Source organism: Pseudochaenichthys georgianus, chromosome 10 (assembly GCF_902827115.2).
Source record: "Pseudochaenichthys georgianus chromosome 10, fPseGeo1.2, whole genome shotgun sequence".
In the NCBI taxonomy this organism is placed as follows: Eukaryota; Metazoa; Chordata; class Actinopteri; order Perciformes; family Channichthyidae; genus Pseudochaenichthys; species Pseudochaenichthys georgianus.
In genome coordinates this window covers 24,191,558-24,218,437 of record NC_047512.1, presented here as the reverse complement: position 1 = coordinate 24,218,437, position 26,880 = coordinate 24,191,558, and the positions used below count along the sequence as shown (strand labels likewise).

The 26,880-nt window shown below is 41.2% G+C and overlaps 1 protein-coding gene across 1 annotated transcript; it reads left to right on the top strand.

Moving 5' to 3' along the window:
- The first annotated feature begins 3,174 nt into the window (after positions 1-3,174).
- nr3c1 (nuclear receptor subfamily 3, group C, member 1 (glucocorticoid receptor)) lies at positions 3,175-26,683 on the top strand. Its single transcript, XM_034093346.1, is given in 9 exon segments — positions 3,175-3,191; positions 3,193-4,380; positions 15,852-16,006; positions 16,264-16,380; positions 16,753-17,037; positions 18,354-18,498; positions 19,451-19,581; positions 20,340-20,497; positions 22,610-26,683. Coding segments are annotated over 9 exon segments (2,349 nt in total). The 3' UTR covers positions 22,763-26,683.
- The last annotated feature ends 197 nt before the right edge of the window (positions 26,684-26,880 follow it).

Here is a 26,880-nt window from a genome sequence, read left to right as displayed (position 1 = left end):
CATTAGAGCAAATGTGCCTCCTGTCCTCACTTTATTTCCTGTTTGGGCGCCCCTCCCAGATTAGACTCACCTTTTTGGAAAGGGTTGTATTTCATGCAACTTCAGCATGAATAATGTAAGACAATATGGGTCCCATCTGAGCATGAAGTAAGGAATGTATGTGCTGTTACATTTCATTGACAATCGTGGATTTTGCAAGGTTCTAGTTTTTTAATCTGCAGTAAGGCGTTGGCCAAAACACCTCAAAGAAAGGTGTACAAACTCTGTTGAGTAAGAAATGGTTTTAAATTAATTTCTGAACCAATAAACGTTCACGTTTTATGATGAAATGTTCATTGTTAAATGTAGACTTCTGATGGTTAAACATTGTTCCCCTAGTGTGTGCTTTTGCAGACCAGCCAGTGAATGTGATGTCTTGGAACATCTTACAATGCACTGTTGTGCAGCCTTGAAAGCAACAACTAATACAGGCCCAAACCTTTCTGCAGAGTTGTTATCCCTATGCACGCAGTAAAAGCCTGCCACCCCATTTCCTCCCTTCCCAGGCACTTTTCTCCCACTCATATTTCCTCATGAAAGAAGCAGAAGTGTGAGCTGGCATGTTATGTGTAAACGAATTAACCTTGTTGTATTGGGCCAAAATCATAATTAAAGTAACACTTTAATTTCTTTTTAGCTCCCTTCTGTTTCAATAAAAACAACGTTAACTTCATGCTTTATTTGATAAGGCCTCAAAATAAGGTAACCCATTACAGAATAGTAATTATCTTATAATGGTTTATTCTTTACTGATGCAACCATTTCAGTGACATTGAAAATGTTCTTTCATGCAAGTTTATGATCAACAATCAATTGCGTTAGATGTAAACAATAATCCTTAAACTTGGAATTTGAATATTTATTTTAGTGATGTGATCAAATAACCAGCAGACTCCGACGTCATTGTTTTTTTCCTCAATGTATCTTTTTAGAGCGATGCAGATCTGTAACTACTCCTTTGGTCCTTTGCAAATGTATAAATGATCCCCCCTCTGTTCATCATCAGATCATTGTCAGTGTATTGTGAATGACTAAAATGGTCATTCACAATTTCCTTTACAGCCTTCTGTCTCAGCCTGTATGTCTCTCTGTCAGAGGCTTCTTAACAGCTGCAAGACAGCGGAGCCCATGGTGGACAGCTGTATGAACAATAATGTAAAGGAGAACATGGTGGGTTTTTTTTAATGGGCACCATTTGTTCACTGCTTTGCACTTTCCCTGGATTTTTGTATTATTGGCCAAACAAAATGTGTGTATGTATCAAAACAATGGTAAATCCATTAATTTATAGTCCATCCTCATTAAACACTCAAAGTTGTCCTAAAAGTTTGAGATTGGACTCGAAAGATAAATCATTTGCATTAAGTGCAGTGCTGTTTAAATGTTTTACGCCTACTTTTGATTTTTTGTAATATTTGTATAACATATAATGTTTCCTTTTTCATTCATTTTTCTCAATCTGAAATAATGTCTCCCACAAAGTTATATGATTCAATTTATATTTTATTGGTGTTTTTAAGTTTTTATTCACACTTAATGTGAAAAATATCCCTCCTTTAAATTGTTTTAGCTGTAATTTGGCCCTTCATAGTGTTTATTTGTCAGACAGTCTACAGATTTGTATCTTTCAAGGGGAACTTTCATTTTTCATTTCATTTCAAAACTTTAATTTTTTACTTTTTTTAGTTCTGTTTTATTTTTCTATTTTAAGTTGTTTCTATTTTATGTTTATGTTTATTTGTTTACCCTTTTTATTTTTCAAATGATGTGCAATGGCTTTGTTTTAACATGCTGCTGTAATGAAAACATTTAAATAAAGTATATCTTATCTTTATTTGTCTTATGTTATAGCTATATTTTAACTTACACTTTGTATGTGTTGAGTGACTGTCCTTTCTCCATTAATATATTTGAACTTGTTTAGGGTAGTCTGAGTTACAATGATTGTCATAGCCAGGGACTGCTTCACACTTCTTCATAAGAATAAAGAACTTGGAAACTTAATAACAAGCAGCAGTGTCACCGTACGGCCGGCAGGTAGCGCTGCATGTTGTAAACAGGTCTGCCACGGGGCTGACTTGCTCAGTTCTCCATTTTGTATGTTTTTATTGGAGGTTAGCGCCTACTTTCCTAATGGCTAGCTGCGACTCTCTACAGCTCAGCCAGTTTGAGGCAGTTTGCATGACAATTAACAGCTAGATCGAACTACAAGATTGATAACTCTTAAAACACAGTGAGCTTCACATGTTTGTGTCGTTTTACCGAGCCATGTAACTCTACCAGTGAGGACTAACGTTAACAAACATTGGGTCAGTGTTGCGTATTATGGACTGCCACTTTCAACCAAAACAATGTTGACAGACGACCTGTGGACACATACCAACAATCAGTCATTTCAAGGGTAAATATGAGCTTTTGTTCAGATTTGAGTAGATATCGTTGTATTTGTTAGTCTAAAATAAATACAGTAATTTAACGCACTTAACAGGAATATGCACTTATAAATGCTATGTTGGCTAACAGGCTAACGTAACTGTCAACGAAATGAGGCTGTTAGCCACATTGCTACTTAGCATGCCAACAGTTAGCATTGAGCTATCTTTAGCATAGCTTAGACTTGAGTCAACTTTAGAGTTTAGTCATTATCGGTAGGACCAATGTTATGTGTGTTTACTTTATGTACACCGTATATGCGGTGGACACTACTGACTATGCACGCGTGTTAACATTTAGCCAATGGGAATAACAGCTAACGTAGTTAGCTACCTTTAGCTGCGTTAGCAATCAAGGGCGCGCAGGGGGGGCATGCTGTCAACTTTCCCCTGTCTAATATTGACCTAACGTCTGGTGCTTGCTCCCTGGATGTGCCCAACCTTACAACATTATTATTATTACCATCTTGCCGGGACAACAGCTGGACATTAGCCATGTTTGCTAAAGCTGCCCCATTTACTGTTTTTTGTGACAGTTGATCAATGGGGACTGTCCACGACACTATAAACAAACAAAACTAAACTATTACAGTGTAGCACATCTGATTATCCCCCTTTACTGTGTGTCAATGCAATTGTTTTGTACTGTATTTAGCTATGTCTTAACGCTCTCTATTTATCCCAATCCCACACACATATATAGATGGATAAAGGTGGAGTGAAAGATAACATATAGAAGAGATGACCCTTTAAGCAAGTTAGTCTACACTGAAAGCCCTGAGGAGGGAGGTCTATTAAAAGTGGCTCCTCGCAGTGCCATGTCCTTCACCTCAGTCGTTCTTCCATCCACCCCGTTGATGCAGCCAGGTCAGGTGCCTAACGGCCTCAGCAACAGCCACCTAACAGAACTCTCCTCCGCCTCCGTCACTGCCACTGTTGGCCCCTTATTGGAAGACCCAGAGCCCAGAGGCCTGATCAAAATCCAAAAGCTTCACCAGCAGCACTTTCTCCAGACACAGACTTCCACTACGTTCGGGGGTCAACACTTTAGGGAAAGTTTGCCCCAGTTGGAGGCCAGTACAGCAGATATTAACCAATCCTGCATGGATTCACTTATTGGAGGATCAGATCCCAATTTCTTCCACACGAAAACAGAAGATTTTTCAATGGATAAAGGTGATCAGGATCCCATTGACCTTGATCATGCCTTTGATCACATTGGAAAAGATGTTGATGTGACCCAGAAATTTTTCACAGACAACACTCTGGACCTGCTCCAAGACTTTGAGCTCACTGGGTCTCCCTCAGATTTTTATGTAGGGGATGATGCCTTCCTGTCCACTCTTGCAGCCGATACTCTGCTCGGAGACGTTGGCTCAGAGAGAGACATAAAGCCTGCCTTGGTTGAGAGCATTAACAGCAGTGGGACAGTCTCAGTTTCTCTCAATGGCAGCAATATGACAAGTCCAGGTCAGTCCAGCCCAAGCATATCCACAACGTCCTCCTTAACCCCTACAGCCACTTTGTCTGCAAAGGTAAAGAAAGAAAAAGATGCTGGCTTCATTCAGCTCTGCACCCAAGGCGGGATCAAACAGGAAAAGACGTCTGCAGGCCAGAGTTATTGCCAAATTAGTGGCGCGGCCTCCACAGCGTCCATGTCCACATCTAACACCATCTCCATCTGTGGGGTGAGCACTTCAAGTGGACCAAGCTACCACTTTGGAACCACCTCCAGCAGCAATGGAGCTCAGCAGCAGAAGGATCAGAAGCCGTTGTCCAGTCTGTTTCTCCCAGTGACGACCATCGGCGGGGCCTGGAGCCGAATCCAGAATATCGGGGACAACTCCGCCATGCTCAGGGCCAGTGAGGCATTCACCAGCTCCTCCTCTTACCCCATCAGCTTTTCCAGGTAAGAGATGTAGCCAGTGTGTGGTCTGACCAGACCTTTCGTTTTTGTCTTACTAACTAGAGCTACTTCATTTATGTGGTGAGTCCAGTTAGGTCTTATTTAATCCACCCCTGCATTACTAGACATATAAAATAATTTTTTTACTGAACTAGGGGCCCTATTTATAATGCTTTCTATTATAAATAGTTCATAGAATTATGACATTTTCTAAGAATTTCCCCTTACAGTAAATACAGATTCTGGTTTAAATAAAATGTACTGATAAAGCCACTCAAGAGAGCTCCTAAGGTGAAACACTGGTATGAGTATGGAGGAGGACTCAATGCAAAGGGGAAAATGGCTTGTTCACTGGTTTTTCATAGATTTACTTGCAAAAAATATATCTATAGAAGTGTGTGTGTGTGTATATTAATAAGTTTCTATAAGCTACTTATATAGACTGGCCATCAATCACATGAATTGATGAAAACTAAATGTCCCCCTGTTTTTATCAAATGACCAGCAAGAGATATTAACCTAAGCAAATTCAAATAACAACTATCAGCATATTAAGATGCAACCGCACAAGTAAGCCTATTTTTGACATGTCCTTTTGCCCCATACTACAGGTTTTATTGAACTGGACAGCCTTTCTTTATCCTCAGCATGAACACAACACTGACATTTAAATGCAGCTTCTGATCCACCGGCCTTTAGAGGCATAACCTGAGAAATGTCATCCTGAAGAGGCTTTTAGCTTACTGATTCTCGCTGACTTCTCACTGGACTTCTTTTTAATTAAAAAAGCTCTCTGCGGATTATATGTTTATTCCACTTTATGGTTCACTTGTTTGTCACGATGCCTGTTAAGAAATGGTTATAGTGATATAAATAAGGTGTCTTCAACCCTGTTTACACCTTGTAATAATTTGTGCAATCAGATCACAATTGGATAGCCCTACATCCAAATGTACACGACCTCCAAGATTTTGACATTTGACCACATATGTTTCGTAGTGTAAAGTTGTACAAATCTTTATTGCGCCCACATCTTCACAGCTTGACATCTTCTGATCTTACCTTTTACAATAAAAGTCATAGACAGTGTATCACTACATGCCAGAGAATACCTCAATTCACTCAGAGCATTTTGCGTATAGGAGACTCAACAGAATAACTTACACTGACTTTATCCACACTGCAGTCTAAATCGTTAAAAACACCATTCCATTTGGTGTTTGTCAAAACAAAGAATTATTTTCTTAGGTGAGATCCAATCACAAGAGGTCATGTGAAACCAGGTGCACTTAGAGCTGTCAAAAGATAGAGATAATGCGCAGTGCACACAGGGATTTAGACAGCTCATGTCACCTGAATGTAGTAAACAAAAGGTCAGGCAGACATCGGGCTTCATACACACTGATCAAACACATTTGTAAAGCATCTTGGCATTATTCTTTTTGATATGCCGTTGACAAACATTTTCATCGGTACTACAAAAATATTTTTTGGTTTTTCAGCCATACTTGTTTGAGTTCAAGTTCGAGGCAGGCTCTCTTAACTGGAATCACCAGTGAAGCGTTGGTGATACCAGACGACAGCTTTCACAAAGGTGGTTATCAGCTTGTGGCGCTAGTCCAGGATTATCCTGTTTATGAGTTTGCACAAATGAAGGAGTTAGCATTTGTGACAAACAGCCAAGACACACACATCATCAGGCAACACATGTTAACATAATTATCCCTGTATGGAAATCTGGACAATGCAGTTGCAACTCAAAAAAGTCAAAGATATTATACTTTTGTTGGATACATTTTTCTTTTATAGTTGTATGCAAGTCAAAGCTCTTGAAGTCATCACTGTCAGTGATATTATACAGTCATTTCAGCACACATTTGATGTGTCCAACTCTTATTTTTTAGTCACTGTGTAACACTTGGTGGAAACAAACTTCTGCTTTATTTTCGTATTTCTAACACATTTGATGGATGAGTGGGTGGACGTTTCATACGTTATGAAAAGCTTTAACAAAAGCTGCACCTCACCGGTTTTGTTTGGGGTGTTGGTTACCATAGAAACAAGGCTTGATGATTCTAAATCAGGCTATCGACCTGAGACAAAAACGCCATGATCACCCCCTTAGTTAGTTATTCAACCCACATATCTGCCGTGAGAGATGGGCGTGTGGACTCGACAGGAAGTGGCTGCAGCAATAAGCAGTGAGATCTGGAGAAAGGATGTGCTGTTTGAAAGCCAGGGGAATTCCACCTTCATCCAAGACAAACATCTCGTCTTTTGTTCTCTTAGTATCATTGTGTTTATGGCATGTCCCATTTGCAATGTGGATCAAGAGTTTTCCATGTCTGGACTCAAAATACCACATGCATATGCATGGTAGTGCACTTGAGTTTGGGATGTACATGTAACCTAGCTTTACATGCAACAGTGCATATAACTGTTCAGGGTGGCCAACTCTTGCACACTTTTCACACACTCTCACGGCACACGTCCATTTTCTCACACAATGAAAACACATTTTTAACTGATAACATCTTAATGCGTACACGTCACACTGCCAGTGCACGGATAAGACGGATAGTGCAACAGAGCTCAGCAGCAGCAGGGTCTAAAAACCGGACAGGCCGGTCACTGCTAGGATTTTCATGTGTGTTCATTGGGCTGTTATGGTACAGGTACTTTGAATGGCCACAAAAGAAAAAGCTAGCTTAACATTACAGCAATAACTTGTAGAACCCCATACTGTGCAGAATGAATCGGCAAAAAAAAGCTTTGAAATATTCCTTTCCCTGAAATTGTCAACATCAGTTTGCTCAGTTGTTGTACTCTTCAGTTTTTGAGATAAGTTAAAGTCAGTTCAGATAACATTTCCTCATATTTGTACTTTATAAGATAATATTGCAGCTGTCAATTTTGGATTTCTTGCGTTCAGTTTCAGCTGCAGTGTAAGTGCAGAGAAAGAAAGATAAATAGTGCATTAAAAAAGGTGGTGCATGTGATCTGCAACAATGCATACAGAAGACAAGTATTTAGAGCCTGGCTTTTAAACCAAATATTGTTTTATTTTATTATCGTTTCACTCTAGTTCTCTTTAATCCTACTCAAAAATAAACCTGAGATGGGCACTGTCTTTGCTTGAGGCAGATCAGACCCTTTATTCAACAGTAGAGTTGAATTCACTGTGGCCTTAACAGAGTGGTCAGGCCTTTACAGTAAAAGGGGAGATTTATAGTAGGGAAAAGTGAAAAAAGGCTGCATATATTATTCCGATTGTTAATGTAATTTTGCTTAATCTGAATTTCTGCTGTAATTTCTTTCCAGCAAGTTCCTTTTCAGATGAATCCGCCCCACCCTCCCTGTAGTGTTTTGTAGGTTTAGATGTGAATGTGGCTTTGGGATCCGGTTGTGAAGCAGCTGTTGAGAACATTTTTACCAACAGTGGTGTGGCAGAGGGACATTTCTTTTTCTCTCCTCCACATTTCCACCCATCTGATTCTCAGTAACTGACGGGGATCAAATCAAAGATTGGCACGTGGTTATGCGTCATGTCAACAAGGGCACAGAGGTGGTAACTTGAAAACAATTTATTTGGATGTTTTCTTGGCCGTCTGAAAGTCAACTATAACGCCGTGTGTGTGTGTGTGTGTGTGTGTGTGTGTGTGTGTGTGTGTGTGTGTGTGTGTGTGTGTGTGTGTGTGTAATAAGAGATTGTTGTTTGGTGGTGCGTGTTTGCCTCAACCTGTGCGACATTTACTGCTTGAAGTTAGCTGGGCTCTCGTGTCTCTGTGGTTGTCAGGCTGTTTTCATCAGGTAACGGTCTCCAACTTCTCACGCAACGGAGCTGCTGCTTCCTGCAGAGGCTCGGAGGACTTCGCATGGCACTCTGTACCTGCCCTGATGTAGCCCACAGTTTGCCACTCCACCGAGTTTACATTTTATGCATGACATCTTTACGATCTGACTAAGCTTTACGGTATGACTCACAACAACATCTCACACTATGCGGAGTGCTCCACCTTAAGTACTGCGCCGCTTTGTCTATATTTTGGGAAACACACACCCTCATCATAAGATAATTAGATTTGATGGCATGCTTAATTAACATTGATTTGCTCTTAAGGGAAATACCTGCATTGAAAAGAAAGATATGCAGAAACATAATTCCTCTGATGGATAATAACACAGCTCATTTAGTTGGCTTGTGTTTTGTTTTCAGCGTGGCATTTCCTCCTCTGGCTGTGATTGACCCAGCCCGAGGAGGGGAGATCAACTTGTGGGTCAGATGCAATGAGCCATATTTCCTGCTCCAGACTTTAGCCTGTTTTTTCGTCAAAATAAGAAATGTTTTATATCATATGATATACAATAAAGATCTACACTTTAGGTTACTGCATTTGCTTTAGTAATGGAGGAACGTTTTTCGCAGGAGTAAAAAAAAAAACAACGTCTCTGAATAGAGCTGTTCTCCAGTTTATACAAAGCGGTGTTGTGTAGCTTCAGCATGTAGTGTTCTCTTTATGTGCATGTTTGAGTGTTTTATGGTTCAGGTTTTCACATAAATAAAAGGACATTCATTCGGGTTTTCACTGGAGTCATTCATGGAGATGGATTCATAACTTTAGCTCAGTTTTCTATTTATTAATAAGACATTACTAGTTCTTTGTATTGAATATTTAGCAGCACTGAAACAATCGGTCGATTAATTGAAAGATACAATTCTAATAGGCAACTATTTCAATTGAATCCTTTCAATATTTTGGGATTTAGACTGTTGCAGACTGGATTTAGGACCAAATCGTAGAGATTGGAAAATGAAATGAATTATTATTGTTTGTTAGTTTCAGCCCTTGTATTATCTGGCTGATAATATGTGTAATATAGTAATGCATATATGACGAGATTAGCTGGGGAAAGTTTAAGAGCAATCCGACAGTGTGTTCGAGATGCTAAAACTCCAGAGTCAACACTGAATAAAGCTCAGGTCAGACAACCATTTGAAAATGTATTCAGTTGTCAAAACATATTTATTTTGAAGGCTAAACACCAACAAACATATGAAATGAAGAAACAATTAAATTATTTTAATTAAATATATTTTGTGGTATATTTCGCAACAATCTGGAGTTATTGGCAATGTTTGGAACGACAAGTTGGAAACAGTCCTACGCAGCCACCACTGCAATCTATTTCTACAAATAGCATGATACTTATGTCAACAATTGCACTGGTCAGATTGATATAGTCATGGTTGTGCTACAGAAAAAGTTGGACCGTAGCTTCAACCAGTGAAGCTCACAGCTGTGGTTTGGTGCCTGGTTTGATGCATGAGTATGGTCTGTATTCCATTTATCTATAGCTATATGTATTTATATAATGCCTAGTAGTCTCAGCTCTCAATCTTGGCTCGGTGTTTTGAGAGTAATCTTTGGTCAGAGTTGCTATTCAGTGCACAGTGTTGATCCGGCACACCCTTCACCTCTATCTCTCTCTATCTCTCTTTCTCTGTCCCTTGTCTTTGCATCCTGCAACCAAGTGCAGAGACATGGACTGTCTGTTTGCTTTGTGTATAGTGTGCGAGTGTGTAGATATGTGCACATGTGGGTGTGTCATCATGACTGCTTTGGCAGGCAAGTGGACAACATCGGGCTGCCGTGAGGCGCTCTCTTTGCTGACCTACTTCCCCTCCCGCCTGCCCACAGCTGGCGCCGAGTTATCCCACCAGATCAAATGCCAACCATTCCAGTCGCTTTCACGTTATTACAGTATTCTCCTGTAACCGCAGATTCCTCTGTTTAGTTTTTGAACTGAATAGGCTTACAGAAAGTCCCCATATTGAGGTTAAGAGGATGTAGCTAAGTCTGTGAGTTGTTTGTGTGCCCTTCTTCCTCTTCTTACTGTTGTGTGCAGTTGCCGAGTCAGCAAAGCCAAACTTTAGGAGTGGGTTCCTCCCACATTCAGTGGTATCCAGCTATAGGTATTATGGTTATGCACACAGTGGCAGCAGCAAGACTCCAATTAATTTAAAGACCAGAAAGCCACCTCCTACCTACACACAGCCACTGAAGGCTCATATTATGGAAACTAATATGGAAACATAGATCCTTGGGGGGTATTTACGTCTGCTCTGCCAGGTTTAGTCTTCACCTCTGATGTAGCCAAACAGTTGTTGCTGCACTTGGCAACACATTGTAGCTGTTATTGAGGAGGGTTTGTCAATACAGCATGGAGGAGAAGACAATGGCTCTTAGCAGGCAGGGACACTGAGGGGTCATTCAATGTGTCGCATGTAAGCATGCCTATGTAATGACTTGTTTCAAGAATGGCTATAAGAACACTTAAAGTCAAAGTAAAACGACCTCCACAGGGGACTATAGCTTCATTGATTTCATTTTCTGAGGTTTAGTGAATGCGTTGCACTAATGTCAAGCCCAAATAAAGTCTATTTTTATTGGAGGGCACTTGAGACAGATATTTTAGAGGGGTCCAGCCCAGTCGTTGACCAAACAAACCCAATCCACCCCCTCAGAGAGCTGCCTTGTTGTGCTGCATGCAAGAATGATTCATAGCCTGCAGAGCAGTTCCCTTTTCTATTTTGGTGGCCCTTACCTCGGGCAAGGAGCACTTCCTTCTGCTCGGCACGCTCACGGAGTAATGATAAAGATGAGATGTTTGCGGTGCAAACAATATACTGTTGTGCAAACTTTGCAAAGTAGTTTATCCTTATCAGTTGCAGAGATAATCTTAACAGTATAAAACAAAACCTTTGTTCATTTTCTAAGATGACTCATTAAACGTTTCTGGGCCTGAAGTAGTTTGAGCTGGATGAATTAAACCAATGTGTGGAAAACAGTACAATGCACAACATTATCTACCTCGCCTCAAAACAACCACATTCTGTCCAAATAGAAAAAGATGCTGAGAGATTTGGAGAAGGGGTGTACCCGGCTACTCGTGACACTTACGGCTAAAAGGGGATTATGAATAGTTAAGCAGGGCACTGGGCCACGGGCATTATCGTAAGTGCGTGAAGTGGCTTGCCTCATTAAAACCCAGACTGATTCATCACACTGCTCCCGACGCTAGCAGTTATCTTTCTTAGCACTGCTCTAGTTGAAGTCGAGGCCCATCTCTGGGTGTCTCTGCCTCTGTGCTGTGGTTCTGCTCTGACCGATAGTTAACTCTGAGGGAATGTGAGAACTTCCTGTCGTCTGCAAACACTCTCTCCAACAGATGGTTTCAGAAAGAGGAAATGTGGTCTCCTCGCACTGCTGTGCTGCAGCATTGATTGGTTTACACTTGACAGAAACAGATTTGTAACTTGTTCTATGGCTTAGTTGAATGTTAACTGATTCCAAATTGAGTTTAGAGAAGACACTGAAAAGCAGCGACGTCACGTCAGGATTACTCTGGTGTTGTGTAGCTGCTGCAGTAATTGGATTTGAACCAGTAGCCTACAGCTGTCGAGTAAAGCTGCGCTGCTACTACTGGTGGGCCAGTAATGGACACACTGGTTGCCTCGCCCCAAATACACACACACCCTGTGACTTTATCATCATCGTATGACCCTGCATTTATTGCAACTCGAGGGCAGTAGACCAAGCTGTTAACACAACATTGATATTATTATCACCCTATAAAGTTGTTATTAGTGGTGCACGATAATTATCGGTCCGATATTAGGAATTATCACGTCATCCCGATAAACCCGATAAAAGTATTAATAGCCCCGATAATATACAATATATTTTTTGGGTAAAAAAAAAGAAAGAAGTACTGCGGTGTAGGGCTGTACCCGAATATTCGACTATTCGAATATTCGTTCGTTGGCCAACTATTCAGGTTTTAATTTCATTATTCGGATATTCGTTTTTTAAATTTTTTTTAAATTTTTTTTTCCTAAATGTATGCTATCAATAAAGGCGAATTGCCATATTCTTATACTATATTTATACTTTTGAATTGCACTGTTTAAATGCGGAAATATATACAATCTCAGCCTGTGCTCATCGCGTTCACTCAGTCACGAACGCAAACGGCACGCTTCACCTCGTTTCACACACCTGAACACAAAATGCAGAAGACTTCAGCTGTGTGGGACCATTTTAAATTGGACGATGGTAAGAAGAAGGCAGTGTGCCAAATATGCGACAAGAAACTGGCCTACCACGGTGGCACAACAACTCTGAAAAGTCACCTGGATGCTGTAAGTAGTAGCCTAGCTTAGTTTAGCTGTTGTCAAGTTGCCATGATGAAGCTGCTTTATCCGTCGTTTAAACAGTAACGTTACACATGATAAAATCGTGCACTTACTTTGCTTGGAAAATTGTTGCAGGCAAGCAACCGAATAGTTTTTTTATATTAGTTTTTCAATTTGATCCGAATAGTGAAAATAATAGGAGCAATGTGGGAACATCTGGGGCTAAGGCAATTATTGGCATACAGTTCGTTCATTTATTTTTCGTTCTTGATTTATTTAAAAACTGTTTACTGTATCGGTAACAAGTATTACGCTGTTAGGCCTACTGTTACGGCTATGTTATTAAAAGTATTGTTGTTATAACATAAATATGTGTTTTGTATCTTCAGGTTGTAAAACGTTATAGACGGAATTTGGAACCAGATTTGGTCCCCGGGCGCTGCATTGCGGCTGGGTTAAATGCAGAGGACACATTTAGTTTTAATGTATGCGAGTACTGAGACAATAAATAAATATAAATCGTAATAGTATGCTCTTTCTGCGCTTCTGCTTAACAGCGTGTTGTCAGGTGTCTCGGAGCGTGTTATGAAATCTTTTTGAAAAAAAAATCTCTCCGCACGGAATATTCGCTACTGATTACTACCGAATATCCGGAGACCAAAAAATGGTATTCGGGACAGCCCTACTGCGGTGTGGGTGGATTGGGATGAGGGGCGCTTGTTTTTCACTCGGCTCCTTCCGTTTTGCCAGTACTGTGGTATTAGTGGTTTAGGAAGAGGGGAGTTCTTCACAAATCCAGCGCTCCCTAACTCATGCCTGGCTGTGACGTAAATGGTGTGTGGCCGTGAAGCCAGGACAGTAAACTAACATGTCGTCAGTAGTATGGGACTATTTCAAAGTTTCAGAGTTAGATCGTTCGCTTGCTATTTGTATTAACAAATGCAGAAGTTCCACGAGGAGGGAAAAGGCAACGAGCTATAATACTTCCAACCTGATCAGTCACCTGAAACATCGCCATCGCTACGATGGTGTGTTAAAAGCGTACGAAGACGCCTGCGCTGCTAAACTAGCGGCGAATCCAAAGCCAGCTGCAAAGGCACCGGGGCTTTTACCTATCGACGAGGCAAGAAGTTTGCCAGAGACGACCCCAGGGTTAGTTTTGTTCATAGTAGTAATGCTCATGTAATTTTCTCACTACTAGTCTTTTTTTTACCACCAGGTGTGCAAAAAATTACAGGTACATTTAATATATATATATATTATATTATTATCGGTATCGGTCTTGAGAAGCAGGAAGTTATCGGTATCGGTTTCAAAAAACCAATATCGTGCATCCCTAGTTGTTATGGCAAACTTGTTCCAAACCGTGGCCTACTTACATGTTCCACATACAAGACATTTATTGGGAGTCATGTTTCTGGCCTGCGTATGTTCTGCACGTGCCCCTAACCCTCCTATAGTGAGGACATTTCCCCACCAGGTCATTAACAGTAACGGTGTTCTCAATTTCACCGGAAGAGAAGACATTTGTCAATGACAATCAATAGGATACAAATATAAAGATTTTGAAGTGCAGTTTTGATACCCGAGTCATATATTGCCCTCATTTGTGATGTGTTTATTGCACAGGTTTACACATTGACAGTTAAAAAAAACATTACATTGTGCAGCCCTTGATAATATTCTAAAGAATTGAGCACTGTCCAGAACAAAAAGTGTTCTGAAATTGAATTTTACTTGTGATTGGTAATCGTGCATAACGTCGTGCAACTTTACCCATCAATTTAAGATACCTTGGTGCATAGTGCATACTCTTATCATTATAATTCTCTGGGGATATCAACAAAACCTTTGTAAATATGAATGAAAGATCCAGGAGAATGACAAAATAAAATAATAATAATAACGTGGGCGCCAGGCAGGGGCATTGATTTAAAAAGCAGGCAGTCGGACGTATTTAAAATGCTGGTTTGGAGGATTTGTATGGATTAGCAGCTGTGTGTTCTCAATTCAATCTGCCACCTCTCACAGCTGGAGCAGAGTGGAGCTGTTAGGTGAGCCCCCCCCCCCCCCTCCTTCACAAATCCAGCGAAACTACAGGGATTTGGAGTTTTACATTTCCGTATGAAACAATGCAGAGTGCGATACACTATTAGGCCTCGGTAGTCAGCACACTATTGCATCCAAGTGATAATGGACAGACTTATTGACCACCGTGTGTTTCCAGGAGTGCTCAGAAAGCTCTCAGCCCTCTCGTGGTTAGACAGCCTCCTCTGAGGTCTCACTGATAGTTTTTTAAAATCTGGCTGCTTAATGCTTCAGCACTTGATGCCTTGAAAGTTATCCCATCCTGCTTCACCCACTGACTGCTGGGGCCTGGCCTGCTTTCATGCTAACACCCGCATGTTGTATAACTCCAGAGTGAACTTCTGCATACAGAGAGCAGCCCTTACAGAACCAGACAATACATTTGTTGTCTTTGCACTCAGCCTTTTGGACGCATGGACAGACAGACACAGTAGTTGCAAGACTCGATACCCTCTCAGTGTGGACATTGTTGTTGTTGCTTTGACCACTGAGTTAGAAAGGGGGCGTGGACCTCTGGCATGGATGCTGCAAATCCTGACGTCCTCTAGTGGTGGTTTGGGGAAAGTGCATCTAACCGCTGTTGACTGGGCCTGGAAGCGTTTGTGGTTCAGTCAAAGGAAGAAGGGCTATTTCATGACAACCGCTGAATTTAGGATGTGACCACACAGTCTGATAATTTAAGCTTTTGGCCCAAACGGGCACAATGGGACTACTTTTTTTTTCTTCACTCCATGTTGAGAAGGAAGGCAGAGTTGAGGAAAAACAGGCACAAGGAACACATTCAGTGTGATGGGATTGTATAGTGTTAGCGTGTAGTGTATTTATTCAACTTTAAACTACAGCCAAACCCTCCAAGCTGAGTAGGTATAGGCTCTCTGTGCAGCTATTTTGTGATACTTAACATAATTCGAGCAGTTTCATTCTGTCTTGTGTTTGCCAGAGCATTGCTGCATGTCTTGGCATGACCACCACCTGCAGATCAGTATAACAGTGTGAAACTATTTGCAGGAAGAACCTACACGTGAGAGCGAATGAGAACATGTGAGCACAATATAAACAAAGATAGGGACTCACTCAATAAGAAAAGAACTCCGCAGTACTTCTAGAGACCAAAAGCTCCTAGGGAACCTTTGAGAGAGAATGAATATCCCTTACATGTGTCTGTTCTGTCTCCTCCCTCTTTCTCCAGTTCTACCTCCAGACAGGAAATTGTCCCTGCACAGTCCTCGACAAAAAGTGGGACTCATAAGATCTGCCTGGTGTGCTCGGACGAGGCCTCAGGCTGCCACTACGGTGTCCTCACCTGTGGCAGCTGCAAGGTGTTCTTCAAGAGAGCAGTGGAAGGTAAAGGTGAATTTTCCAAAACGTCCCCTCTTTGGGACTGACAAAGGTATTGTGATTCTGACACATCATCATATCCTCACTGATTTATTCATCGCCGCTGATAAACTCTTTCATCACTTACCTGTTTCACATTAGCTTGTTCAAATGCTGGGAGTCATTATGATCATCACAAAGTGAAGGACTGTGATAACGCTCATTAGTTTCCCACAGCAGTGAAGGTAAATAACAGATTAATCTTCCTCCCCTGCGCTCCTCAGGGCAGCATAATTACCTGTGTGCTGGGAGGAACGACTGTATCATCGACAAGATCAGGAGGAAGAACTGCCCCGCCTGCCGCTTCCGCAAGTGTCTGATGGCTGGCATGAACCTGGAAGGTACACACCGATAAACATTGCTGTTGTCATCTTGAATATACTCATTTATATTAGGGTTATCAGGCAATAAACCGTATTTACTTTTGTCTTGATTTACATTATTTAATTTCATATTCTGTTCTTGTACATATCCCATATTCTATTGACATGTATATAGACTTTTTGCACTACTTTTATGATATATGTTGCATTGTTGGAGGAGCTTGGGTCAGAAGAACTTCATTGCCATTTCTCCACTGTAGCTTTGTGCATATGACAATTCAACCTTTGAGCCACACAGATACCGCCACGCTGTGTACCGCCTGTCTTCACCTTTTTTCTTTACTCAACTTATCTCTTCATTGCATATTCGTCCCCGTTTCTCCCCTGCAGCGCGAAAAACCAAGAAGCTGAACCGCTTAAAGGGCGCCCAGCCGAGCAACCCTCCCGAGCTCAATCCCTCTCCTCCAATCGAGACTCGTTCCCTCTTACCCGTGAAGTCTATGCCTCAACTTGTCCCCACCATGCTGTCCCTGCTGAAGGCCATCGAGCCAGACACCATCTTCGCCGGCTACGACAGCACCCTGCCCGACACCTCCACCCGCCTCATGACCACACTCAACAGGCTGGGGGGCCGGCAGGTCATCTCTGCCGTCAAGTGGGCCAAGGCTCTGCCAGGTGAGTGGTGCCAGTACGAGTGCAGACTAGACTGTAGAGATGTACAGTATATTTAGATTAAATAATTCATATTGATGATTTGCAAAGGCTGTGACACGTTGAGGTTAATCTACAGTTGCAATAAGTTTCAAAAGAAAACAGATTTGCCACGTTGCACTTAGTCCTCTCTCCCTGTAATGGCATAGATACTAGGGCTGAACGATTAATCGATTTTAAATCGAAATCGCGATTCGAGATGATGCGATTATCAAATCGCAAAGCCTGCGATTTTTTTTAAACTTTTTTTTTTCCATTTTTTTTTTTTTCTTGTGTGTCACTCATCCACACCAATCAGAAGTGCTGTGCTCCACATGTACCAGCCATTGCTAATCAATCAGAAGTGGCCCATGGAAGGTGATAGACAGATTGATCCAATCACCTGCCAAGTGCTTTTGAAAGTGCCTGCCCTTTCCAAATGGCTTCCAATGGAGCTTTCCTAGATAGTTTGGTGAAACAAACCATCTGAGTCAGGTTAGCAATGCTCCATCACATGTTCTACATCTAAAAGGGTGAATCTTTAACTGAAGCTTGACTTTAAAGCAACCCAACGGAAGTTTCATGTAAGTTTAGTTCTTTCACTCGTAGCTCGGGCTGCGGGGGTGCTAGAGACAGGAGTATGTTGATACGACCTTCCTAGCCGGAGTTATGGCCGCATTTTACAATAAACTTCCATTGGGTCGCTTAAAAATAAATATCGCAAATCCCAATCGCAATATTTGTCAGAAAAATCGCAATTCGATTTTTTTCCCAAAATCGTGCAGCCCTAATAGATACGCATGTAAACTCTTGTCTTTAAGTTTTGCACTTGGTATCTCAAAAATGTAGAGAGACAAGTTGAAGTGTGTGCTGTCCCCATTCTTTGCTATATCAGGCCCATCCTATCTTTACGTTGCACAACACGTTGGAAGCATGTTGGCTTAAAACTGGAGATGTTGAAATGTATGGGTGGAGTTCAAAACAGTTGTCATCTCATCTGCCTCCATTGAGTAAACAGACACTTGCTCTACATCTGGATCTGCTTCATCTGGAACTAATTTGACACGTAGGCACATTTGGTAAACAGATTGGAGTCAGATTAAGGCTCTAATACATCATGTTTTGTTTAAATGGGTTAATTGTATTCTAGATCTTGCTTTTGCACAAGATATGTGACCATTTGTACAAAGTATCACCTGCTAAAAGATGGCATTTGTAGATCACATCCAAATCTTTTACTCTGCCACTTTCACCACCACACCCTCTCAGACAAAAAGACTGTTTTCTTGATGTCCCTTCAGGCTTCAGGAACCTGCACCTGGACGACCAGATGACTCTTCTTCAGTGCTCCTGGCTCTTCCTCATGTCCTTCGGCCTGGGCTGGAGATCCTACCAGCAGTGCAACGGCAACATGCTGTGCTTCGCCCCAGACCTCGTCATCAACGAGTACGTATCAATAAACCTTATTTTGATACAAAAATAGTACCACAGTAATGCCCTTTAAATCCTCCAGATCAAATATGGCAGTATTTTACGATTATTAAGAGTTTCATTTAGGAAATGCATATCCCTGGCCCGGTGAATGGATTTTTTCTTTTTGCCCCTCATTTCAATCTCACTGATATTTTGATTGTTCCCTCATTCAGCAACGCATACATGTGTTTGTTTAAGTATATCAGTGCAGCTCTGTGTCGTCCCTCCTCAGAATCAAAGCGTGCCTGTCAGCTGTCGTCAGTAATCAGTCCCTCTTATAGAGCTGATGACTCGTCTGTAAACAGCGCTCTGAGTGCAGTGAGCATCCGGCGCAGCCACCACGCTCAGGGCTGTAATAGGCCTTTTGATTTGTTCCCTTTTTTTTGTACAAAATCAGAAGCAGAAAGATAATACGATCATAATTAATATCTGAACATGAAGTGTTTTCGATTCGTCCGCCAGCCTTAAACTAAATTCATCCTGTTTTGATTGTTTTATTGGCATTTCATTATGGCAGCCTATGAAACAATCTCTCTCACATCGGTGAAAGTCTTTTGCAAATTTCCTTTCCAAGTGGTTGGATGAATAATCTGCGATGCATGAATCTGCCCCTGTGTTTTGTCATGAATTGAATGAACTCTCTGTTCACTTAAACAAACGACTGAAACCCCCAAGCATACATCTCGAGACTTTTTTTCCGTTTGTCCCCACTTTCACCCACAACATCACTTCATCACTGAGAAGACGCTTGCTCATCTGAAATGTGCATTCTCAACCTTCTGGAAGAATGATTTCAAATAGGATGCACAAATAGTTTGGAGCCAGACCTTGAGCTGCTTCATCTCCCAGATTGAGACCGCACAGCCGTTATACATCAACTGTGACTGGAGGAGCTGTTTAACCGTTTCTCTCTGAATTCCACCAGGGACCGGATGAAGCTGCCTTACATGGCCGACCAGTGCGAGCAGATGCTGAAGATCTCCAGCGAGTTCGTCCGCCTGCAGGTTTCCCACGACGAGTATTTGTGCATGAAGGTGCTGCTGCTGCTCAGCACAGGTACGACTTTTCACCTTCGTGCAGCTTCTTCCACCGTCTTTAAGGCTTTTATTGTCATTCGTACATAGCTGCAGTGTAGATATGTACATGAAAACCTTAGGTCACAGGCTCCTCCAACAGTGCAACACAGTAACACAGATAAAATAGTGCAAGTAAATACAAATAGAATATAAATAGTACAGAATGAACTGTGTTAATTCAATCATTATAAAACGTATTACTCCAATCTAATACTGTCTGCATAGCTGGAAGACGTTGATGTATGCACAGGACAAACATCAGTCTCCAACAACTCACTGACTGACGTGCAGTTATCGTAAAGAACAACTGAATCTTCTCAGGGCTCGCTCTGATATACTAAAACACACCTAATTTCACCACGAATACACCACTGCTCCTCGTGTCATCTCTAAGGTCATCTAGAGCAGGGAAATTAAAGATGTAAACAAAAACTCAATAATTAAAGAGATTAAAAACCAATTTAATACGATAATTAGCCCCGCCGAAAGTTAACACAGCCGTCCCGAGGGTGCTTTTGCTCTGGCAGCTGTAAGAGCTCTGTGCCGCTGCTGCTGAATATCACTGGGAGGAATGCAGCGTGAAAATGACCCGATGTATTTTAATGAGCCGTCCTTCACTGCCCCGACGTGATCACTTAAAGTTTGAAGAATGTCCCACTTCCTCTGCAATGTACAGAACATTATCCTTATCTGTGTCCCAGATGTTGACCTTTTAGTTTCCCCCCCTCTCTCCCGCAGTGCCAAAGGACGGCTTGAAGAGCCAGGCGGTGTTCGACGATATTCGGATGTCGTACATTAAGGAGCTGGGGAAAGCCATCGTGAAGCGCGAGGAGAACTCCAGCCAGAACTGGCAGCGGTTCTACCAGCTCACCAAGCTGCTGGACTCCATGCACGAGGTACAGGGGGCAAAAACACATCCTCCGACATCAGGACGCCATGTTATCATGTCTTTAATCATTGAACAGTGATTCACCGTCTGTGATCGATTCGTTTCTGTTAGTTTGAATCATTTACATGGTTCGAAGTGACCTTGACTTGCAGTATCTGTAAGTCGAGGATCTCTGTGCATTGTGCTTTCTGGGAAAGCAGCCCTTTATTTATACACAAAGTTGTAATATTATTTATAAAAGGCTTTAGATCAGTGGTTCCCAACCGGGGGTACAGGGACCCCTAGGGGTGCTGGAGGGGGTTGCAGCGGGTACGTAGAAAGATTAGGGATTGCAATATATTTCCACACTTAACAACATTTTAAAATAAATGTTCATAAGCCTGCGGTCCTGCCCCCAGAACTATCAAAGAAAGACAAGCTCAAGTGTCTCATTACAAGCTCAAGTCTTAATCAAAGATGTTGAGCTGCTAGAAGTCTTAATGTTATTATTCTTCACTGACAATAAGTATAAATGTAGAGGTTGAAATGCATTTGTATTAAGGGTGATTTATCCAAGTGATTGGAACCACTGCTCTAGATCAGGGGTTCCCAAAGTGACCCGAGGGGGGGTCGCGAGATGATTAAAAAACTTTTTTTTTTAATTAAATATTAAGAATTTTTTTTGTTTTAATTATTATTATTATCCAGTGTTTCCCACATAATTTGATTCTATTTGTAGGGGCACCGCACCGCCCCCCCATGCAAATGAGCCATAGTCTCATTAAATATGCGCATGTTTTAATACATTTCAGGAACAATTCTGAACATTGGATAAAGTCAGGTTTGAAATTCTTGTTTCATTTTGTAGTCATATCAGAATCTATAGTTTTTACAGAAGGGATTTTTGGATATCTCAGTTTATTAAATCAGAAAATACTGTTAACAGCTCTAAAATATCAATTTTTTCATGTTATATAATTCAGGCTATGAAGGATATATGAACAAACCCTTCTGTAAAAACCTTCAGAATATTGATATGAATGTAACTGGAAGTTTTGGTGTATGTTAGTGCTACTGAAGTGGACATTTTCTCACGAAAACAATTTAAAGATTGCAGTGAGGCGCTAGCTAAACCCTCCTGTTCTTTGGATGACAGCTTGCGCCTCGACGCACTCCGTGAAGGTATTTCATGGTCGGGGTCATTTGTTTTTTTTATAATCTTGCTTCGTGCAAGTGACAATTGTTGTCGTCTTCATTGTGAATGTTTTTTTCGCTGTTCTTTTGCCATTTTGAGATTTAAATTTCCAGCGGAAAGCTAAACCAGGAAGTGTTTTAGCACACCACGTGATGCATCTGAACGAATCACGTTGTCATAAATTGACACCAGCCAATGAGATTTCGTTTCTCGTTTCACGATTGGTTGCTGACACAAAGGAAATGACCATATTTGGATCCGATGAGATTGTGCAGGAGAGACGGAGCTTTCCTACGATACCTCTGATGACATGGTCCAAACAGCGGTCGCGGTACTTTATGTTACGTTAGAATGCTAACATTTGGTGAATTTAGGAGAAATCTACAGACGCAAATAGACAAACTATAGTCAAATAAACACTTAAATGTGTATTTTGTACGTTTTCCTTCCAAAAGCCTGAAAGAAAACATGTTATAGAATCAAAATAGTACAAAATATCAAAATTGACCAGTGCATGAACAACGATGTTTTTGCCTGCCGTGTCTCGCCTTAATGAGTGAGACACACCGGAGTTGAGGGTCTGTGGGGTTTCTGTCGATGTATGGGAAACACTGTTCTTTGTATTACTATTATTAATAACAAGGTGTGCATAGACCTTCTTCAGGGGCGGACTGGCCATCTGTAGAATGACCCCCCCCCCCCAACAATTTACGTGGCGGGGGGTTGCCAGTCTCTGGCACAGTTATTTTGGGGGTCGCGGGCTGAAAGGTTTGGGAACCCCTGCTCTAGATGATGGTTGTATTTGGTATGCACCATCTATCGAGGAAGAGATCAGATATATTGAATGCCAATATCAAGATCCCTTTTTTTCTCAATGCCAAACGCTGAATGTGTCTTTGTGTGAATCCTCCAACCCCTTCCCCTCCTCTGTGTGTGTGTCTGCAGATGGTGGGTGGGCTGCTGAGCTTCTGCTTCTACACCTTTGTGAATAAATCCCTGAGCGTGGAGTTCCCGGAGATGCTCGCCGAGATCATCAGCAACCAGCTACCAAAATTCAAGGCCGGGAGCGTCAAACCTCTCCTCTTCCATCAGAGATGATGGAAGAGGAGATGCCCCGTGACGGACACAATGCCTTAAACCCCCCCCTCCCCCTTCCACATCACCTCCTCACCGATCCCAACCCCCCACCCCGAAGAGCGACGATGTACGGACCGAGGATCCAAGGCGAGGAGTGAATGATGTCTGTGGGAGGGAGTATGCAACTTTGTGTAGAGAGAGTAGAAACCAGAGGTGTGTTTAGAGGAAAACAAGTAGGAATGTGAGGAGATTATCACAAAGAGATAAAGGGTTACGTCCATGTCGTCTCAGGTTTCATACCGTCAAACAGAACCATAGCGACGATAGATCAAATAAATATCTATGTACAGGTTCTGATAGTATTTTCTACATTTTCAAATTGTAACAGTTTATACAATTTTCCAGATCATTGTGACCTGGGAAGGGGCAAAGCTTAATTAACAACATGCTCTTACGTAGGCCTTTAGACTGTGAGCTCCTCTTTAAGTTGTTAGAGGAGTCGATGTTTATCAGTCATGGGGAGAAACTCTGAAAAGCATTGCTTTTATTGATACCTTGGACATAAGAAACAATCTGTTGGATTGTTGTTAGACGATTCCTCCCACAGGCCGACCTCCTCCAGGTTTACACACGTCTTTACAAAAGGGAAATAATATGTGCCTTTTTGCTTCATATATCATCCTAGCCATGTCCTCTTCCTGCTCAGCCCAACATGGTAACCCTTCATCGTATGCTGATTGTACTTTTTACGTTACCGTTTCCTTTTTTATTAAACGGCTGTGTTTATCTTAAGAAGTGGCTGCTTGGCCCATCCTCCGTGTGTAGAAATGATCCTTATCTTTAAGAAATAATATTCGAAGCCTGCTTCCTTCTGCCGCACACTCAACTCCTTAACTGTGTTTTGAGCACTTTGCACCCAGCTTAAGGCTTTAAAAGACTGTGAAGAAAGACTGTTCTGCTGAATCAGTCTTTACTATATAACTTTAGATGGAAGTTATACAACTTTTTCTATAGGAAATAGCCGGCTTTCATGTTTATGTTAGCCCCCCCTCGTGCCCCAGAAGTCTAATTATGGAATGTGTTGGATACTTGCGTCTATCAATCAGAGAAGAGAGGGCGTGTTTTATTGTGTTTGCAAGATTATGTCATCTTTTATTAATCAGCAAACTCATTTCTGTGGTTCTAATGTTGCTTAAACTGGTTGGGAAATAGCCGTCGTTCATTTTTAAACGTCTTTTTATAGTTTATTTTAAACTGACCAACCTGCAGTCATATTTCTGCCACTGATGATCCTTCTGCGACAGTATATCCACGCTTGCAATGAGCATCTGACTTTGGATATTTCATTATTAAAAGCCTTTGCATTGTTGCTTTGCTATTTTGTGAAAGGAATAGTTTGACATTAGTTGAAAAGCATTAATTTGATTTATTGTAGAGGAGATTAATGCCGTAAATATGTTGCTGGAGTCAGACATCAGTTAGCTTAGCTGACCATAAAGACTGGAAGTGATTAAACCGCTGGCCCGGCTCGGTCTAAGGAAGATGGTCGGACACTTAACCATCCATCCATCTTCTCCCGCTTATCTGTGGTCGGGTCGCGGGGGTAGCAGTTCCCGCAGAGGGCCCCAAACTTTTTTTCCCTGGCCACATCAACCAGCTCTGACTGGGGGATCCCAAGGCGCTCCCAGGCCAGCGAAGAGAAGTAATCCCTCCACCTGGTCCCAGTTATTATGCTAAGCTAAATAGCTCCTGGCTGTAACGTCATATTAAACGGTCAGTGTTACCTGCGATAAAGTTAAAAAGAACAAATGCTGAACTATTCCTTTAAACTGGCTTGTGTGCCAGGCCGCTTTATGGATCAGGCGTTGGCAGATTCATCACCCTGTGAACCTCCTTGACCTTTGACCCCTCCTGTTTAAGCCTTCTGCTCTTCTAACGCCCGGTAGGCACCTTGTGTTAATGTCTGTGCGTCTACATGTTTACCCGTCTGTCTGTTAGCCAGTGGAGCCCCCATGTTTGAAAGCACTAAGCCTCAGTCACCTCATAGAGTCGTGTCCCAGTGAATGTGTAGCGTCACTGACCGGGAGGCTGGCAGGATCGATCCTTTGTATTCTCTGGGAACTTTTTCAGTGCCAAACTCCTGTTTTGTCTGTCTTTAAGTGATGCTGGAAGTTGGTCAGTGTTTGCATCGAAAGCAGGAAACGAGTCCCAGTATTGAAGCTTATACTTAAGTTTGAAATGTATGACCTTCTGCGATTGAGGTTGTCATTAATGAGCGATTACGTTTTGTTTGTTACACAAGGCACTCAGATGTGTTTTGCAATCACACAGAATACCGTAGGTCTGTCATTATCCCTTTCTTTGTGTGTTGTGGAAGTGAGTGGGAGTTTTAACCCATTTTAATCAGATTAGTTTGTCATGTTGTGTGTTTTAAAGCACAGAAATAATCCAGGTTTTGACATGAATGTTGACCCTAAAGGGGATTTATTTGAATTATAAACAAAATGCTCTTGACGGATTAAAGATGATGCCCTGCCAGTTTAAAATAATTGAATACATGGGTAAATTGAGCGACTACAGAGTGCTCATTTAAGAATGGAAAATGTCAAATAGTTGTTGCTGTTGCTGGAGTTTTTGCTGTTGCTGGATTATCCCAACAACAAACAAGAAAGCAGTCATTATAAATGTTGAACCGCTTCCCATGCTCAGGTTGTTGAAATGATTCACACAGTGCGTGGTTGTCCATGTTTTATTTCCTGACTTTACGAACCAAAAAGAGTCTGTCTGCATCCCAAAATGTTTCTGATTCTGTGATTTAGGGTGTTTTTTTTTTTGTCAGGATTACAAACGATTTAAGAAGGTGCTGCCACTGTCTCTTTCATACTTCGCCTCAGAAAAATATACTAGTTATTTTTCTTTCAGATGTTTATTCAAAACCATGTTCATTAACTGCATAGTGATGATACATACTCATGGGTTACTTTCACATTCAGTGAATCCAAAACTCTGCTGCTGCTCATTTTAACAGGATTATATATATACTGATGTATATCGCACACTTGCCTCATAGCTCAAAAATGTATTCTTATTTACTTTTTAGTACATTGTTGAGGAGGACAACTGAATATGCAATAGAAATGACAGCTCATCTGTCATGGTCACATTACAAAATATGGTCACTTCCTCTTTTTTTCCAGTATAAGCTATTTGCATACAGGAGATTCACATTTAACAATATCTCTGCAGGTCAGACTTTCAGGAAATAATACACTTTGTCAATAATAAGTCTACACGGACTGAACACAAAGCCTATTTTTTGTTTGACTACAAGGTGACCAAAGCAAACACAGACAAATTCAACACGTGTCGGTTTAAACTATGTAGCTACTAGAAAACAAATGTACAGTTCGTTGTTTGTTTTTTTTAAACACACATCTTTTTACTCTTACGTGACAGCTTTGGTCAAATTGTGTAATACTGTGAATAGGATAGGATTCAGTCTTTTCACACAAACTGTTTGTGAAAGTAATCAACCAGCGTGAATCTAAAAAAAGAAATTTGCACTACCCAAATATTGTTTGAAAATCTATTTTGTATAAAGCATATGCAGACATTTCTGAAATATCAAGGGCCGAACATGTTTCACTGGTATGTGCTTTCTCTAAAAATAAACGTTGTTCTGCTTAAAAATTTGAATATGTACATATAATCCATTGTAAAGAAAATGTGGTGTATTTGTCTCCAAATAATAGTTTTTTCTATACCAACCCCTCTGTATTATTTCTCCTGTAGAGTGTCTCCTGTTGATCTTGTCCTCCATTGATTAAAGGTCAAACTGTACGTCTGTGTGTGGTGCTTCTCTATACAAGCCTATACATCCACTGTTCATACTTTTGTTGCTACAGTACGCACTTGTTCATCAAATAAATACACTTTTGACAACTGGTTCATAATCATTTGAATTGGCAAAGCTAAATGTATACTGTCGCTGGGTCACACGATATTTAAGCTATTCAAGATTTCAAATAAACTGCTAATTTTTTCATTTATTAAAATATTCCTATAAAAATAAAATCCAATAAACCCTTACTTTTCCATTTAGCAATGCTGCATTGCCTTTGAGTCGCTAACTTAGGTCA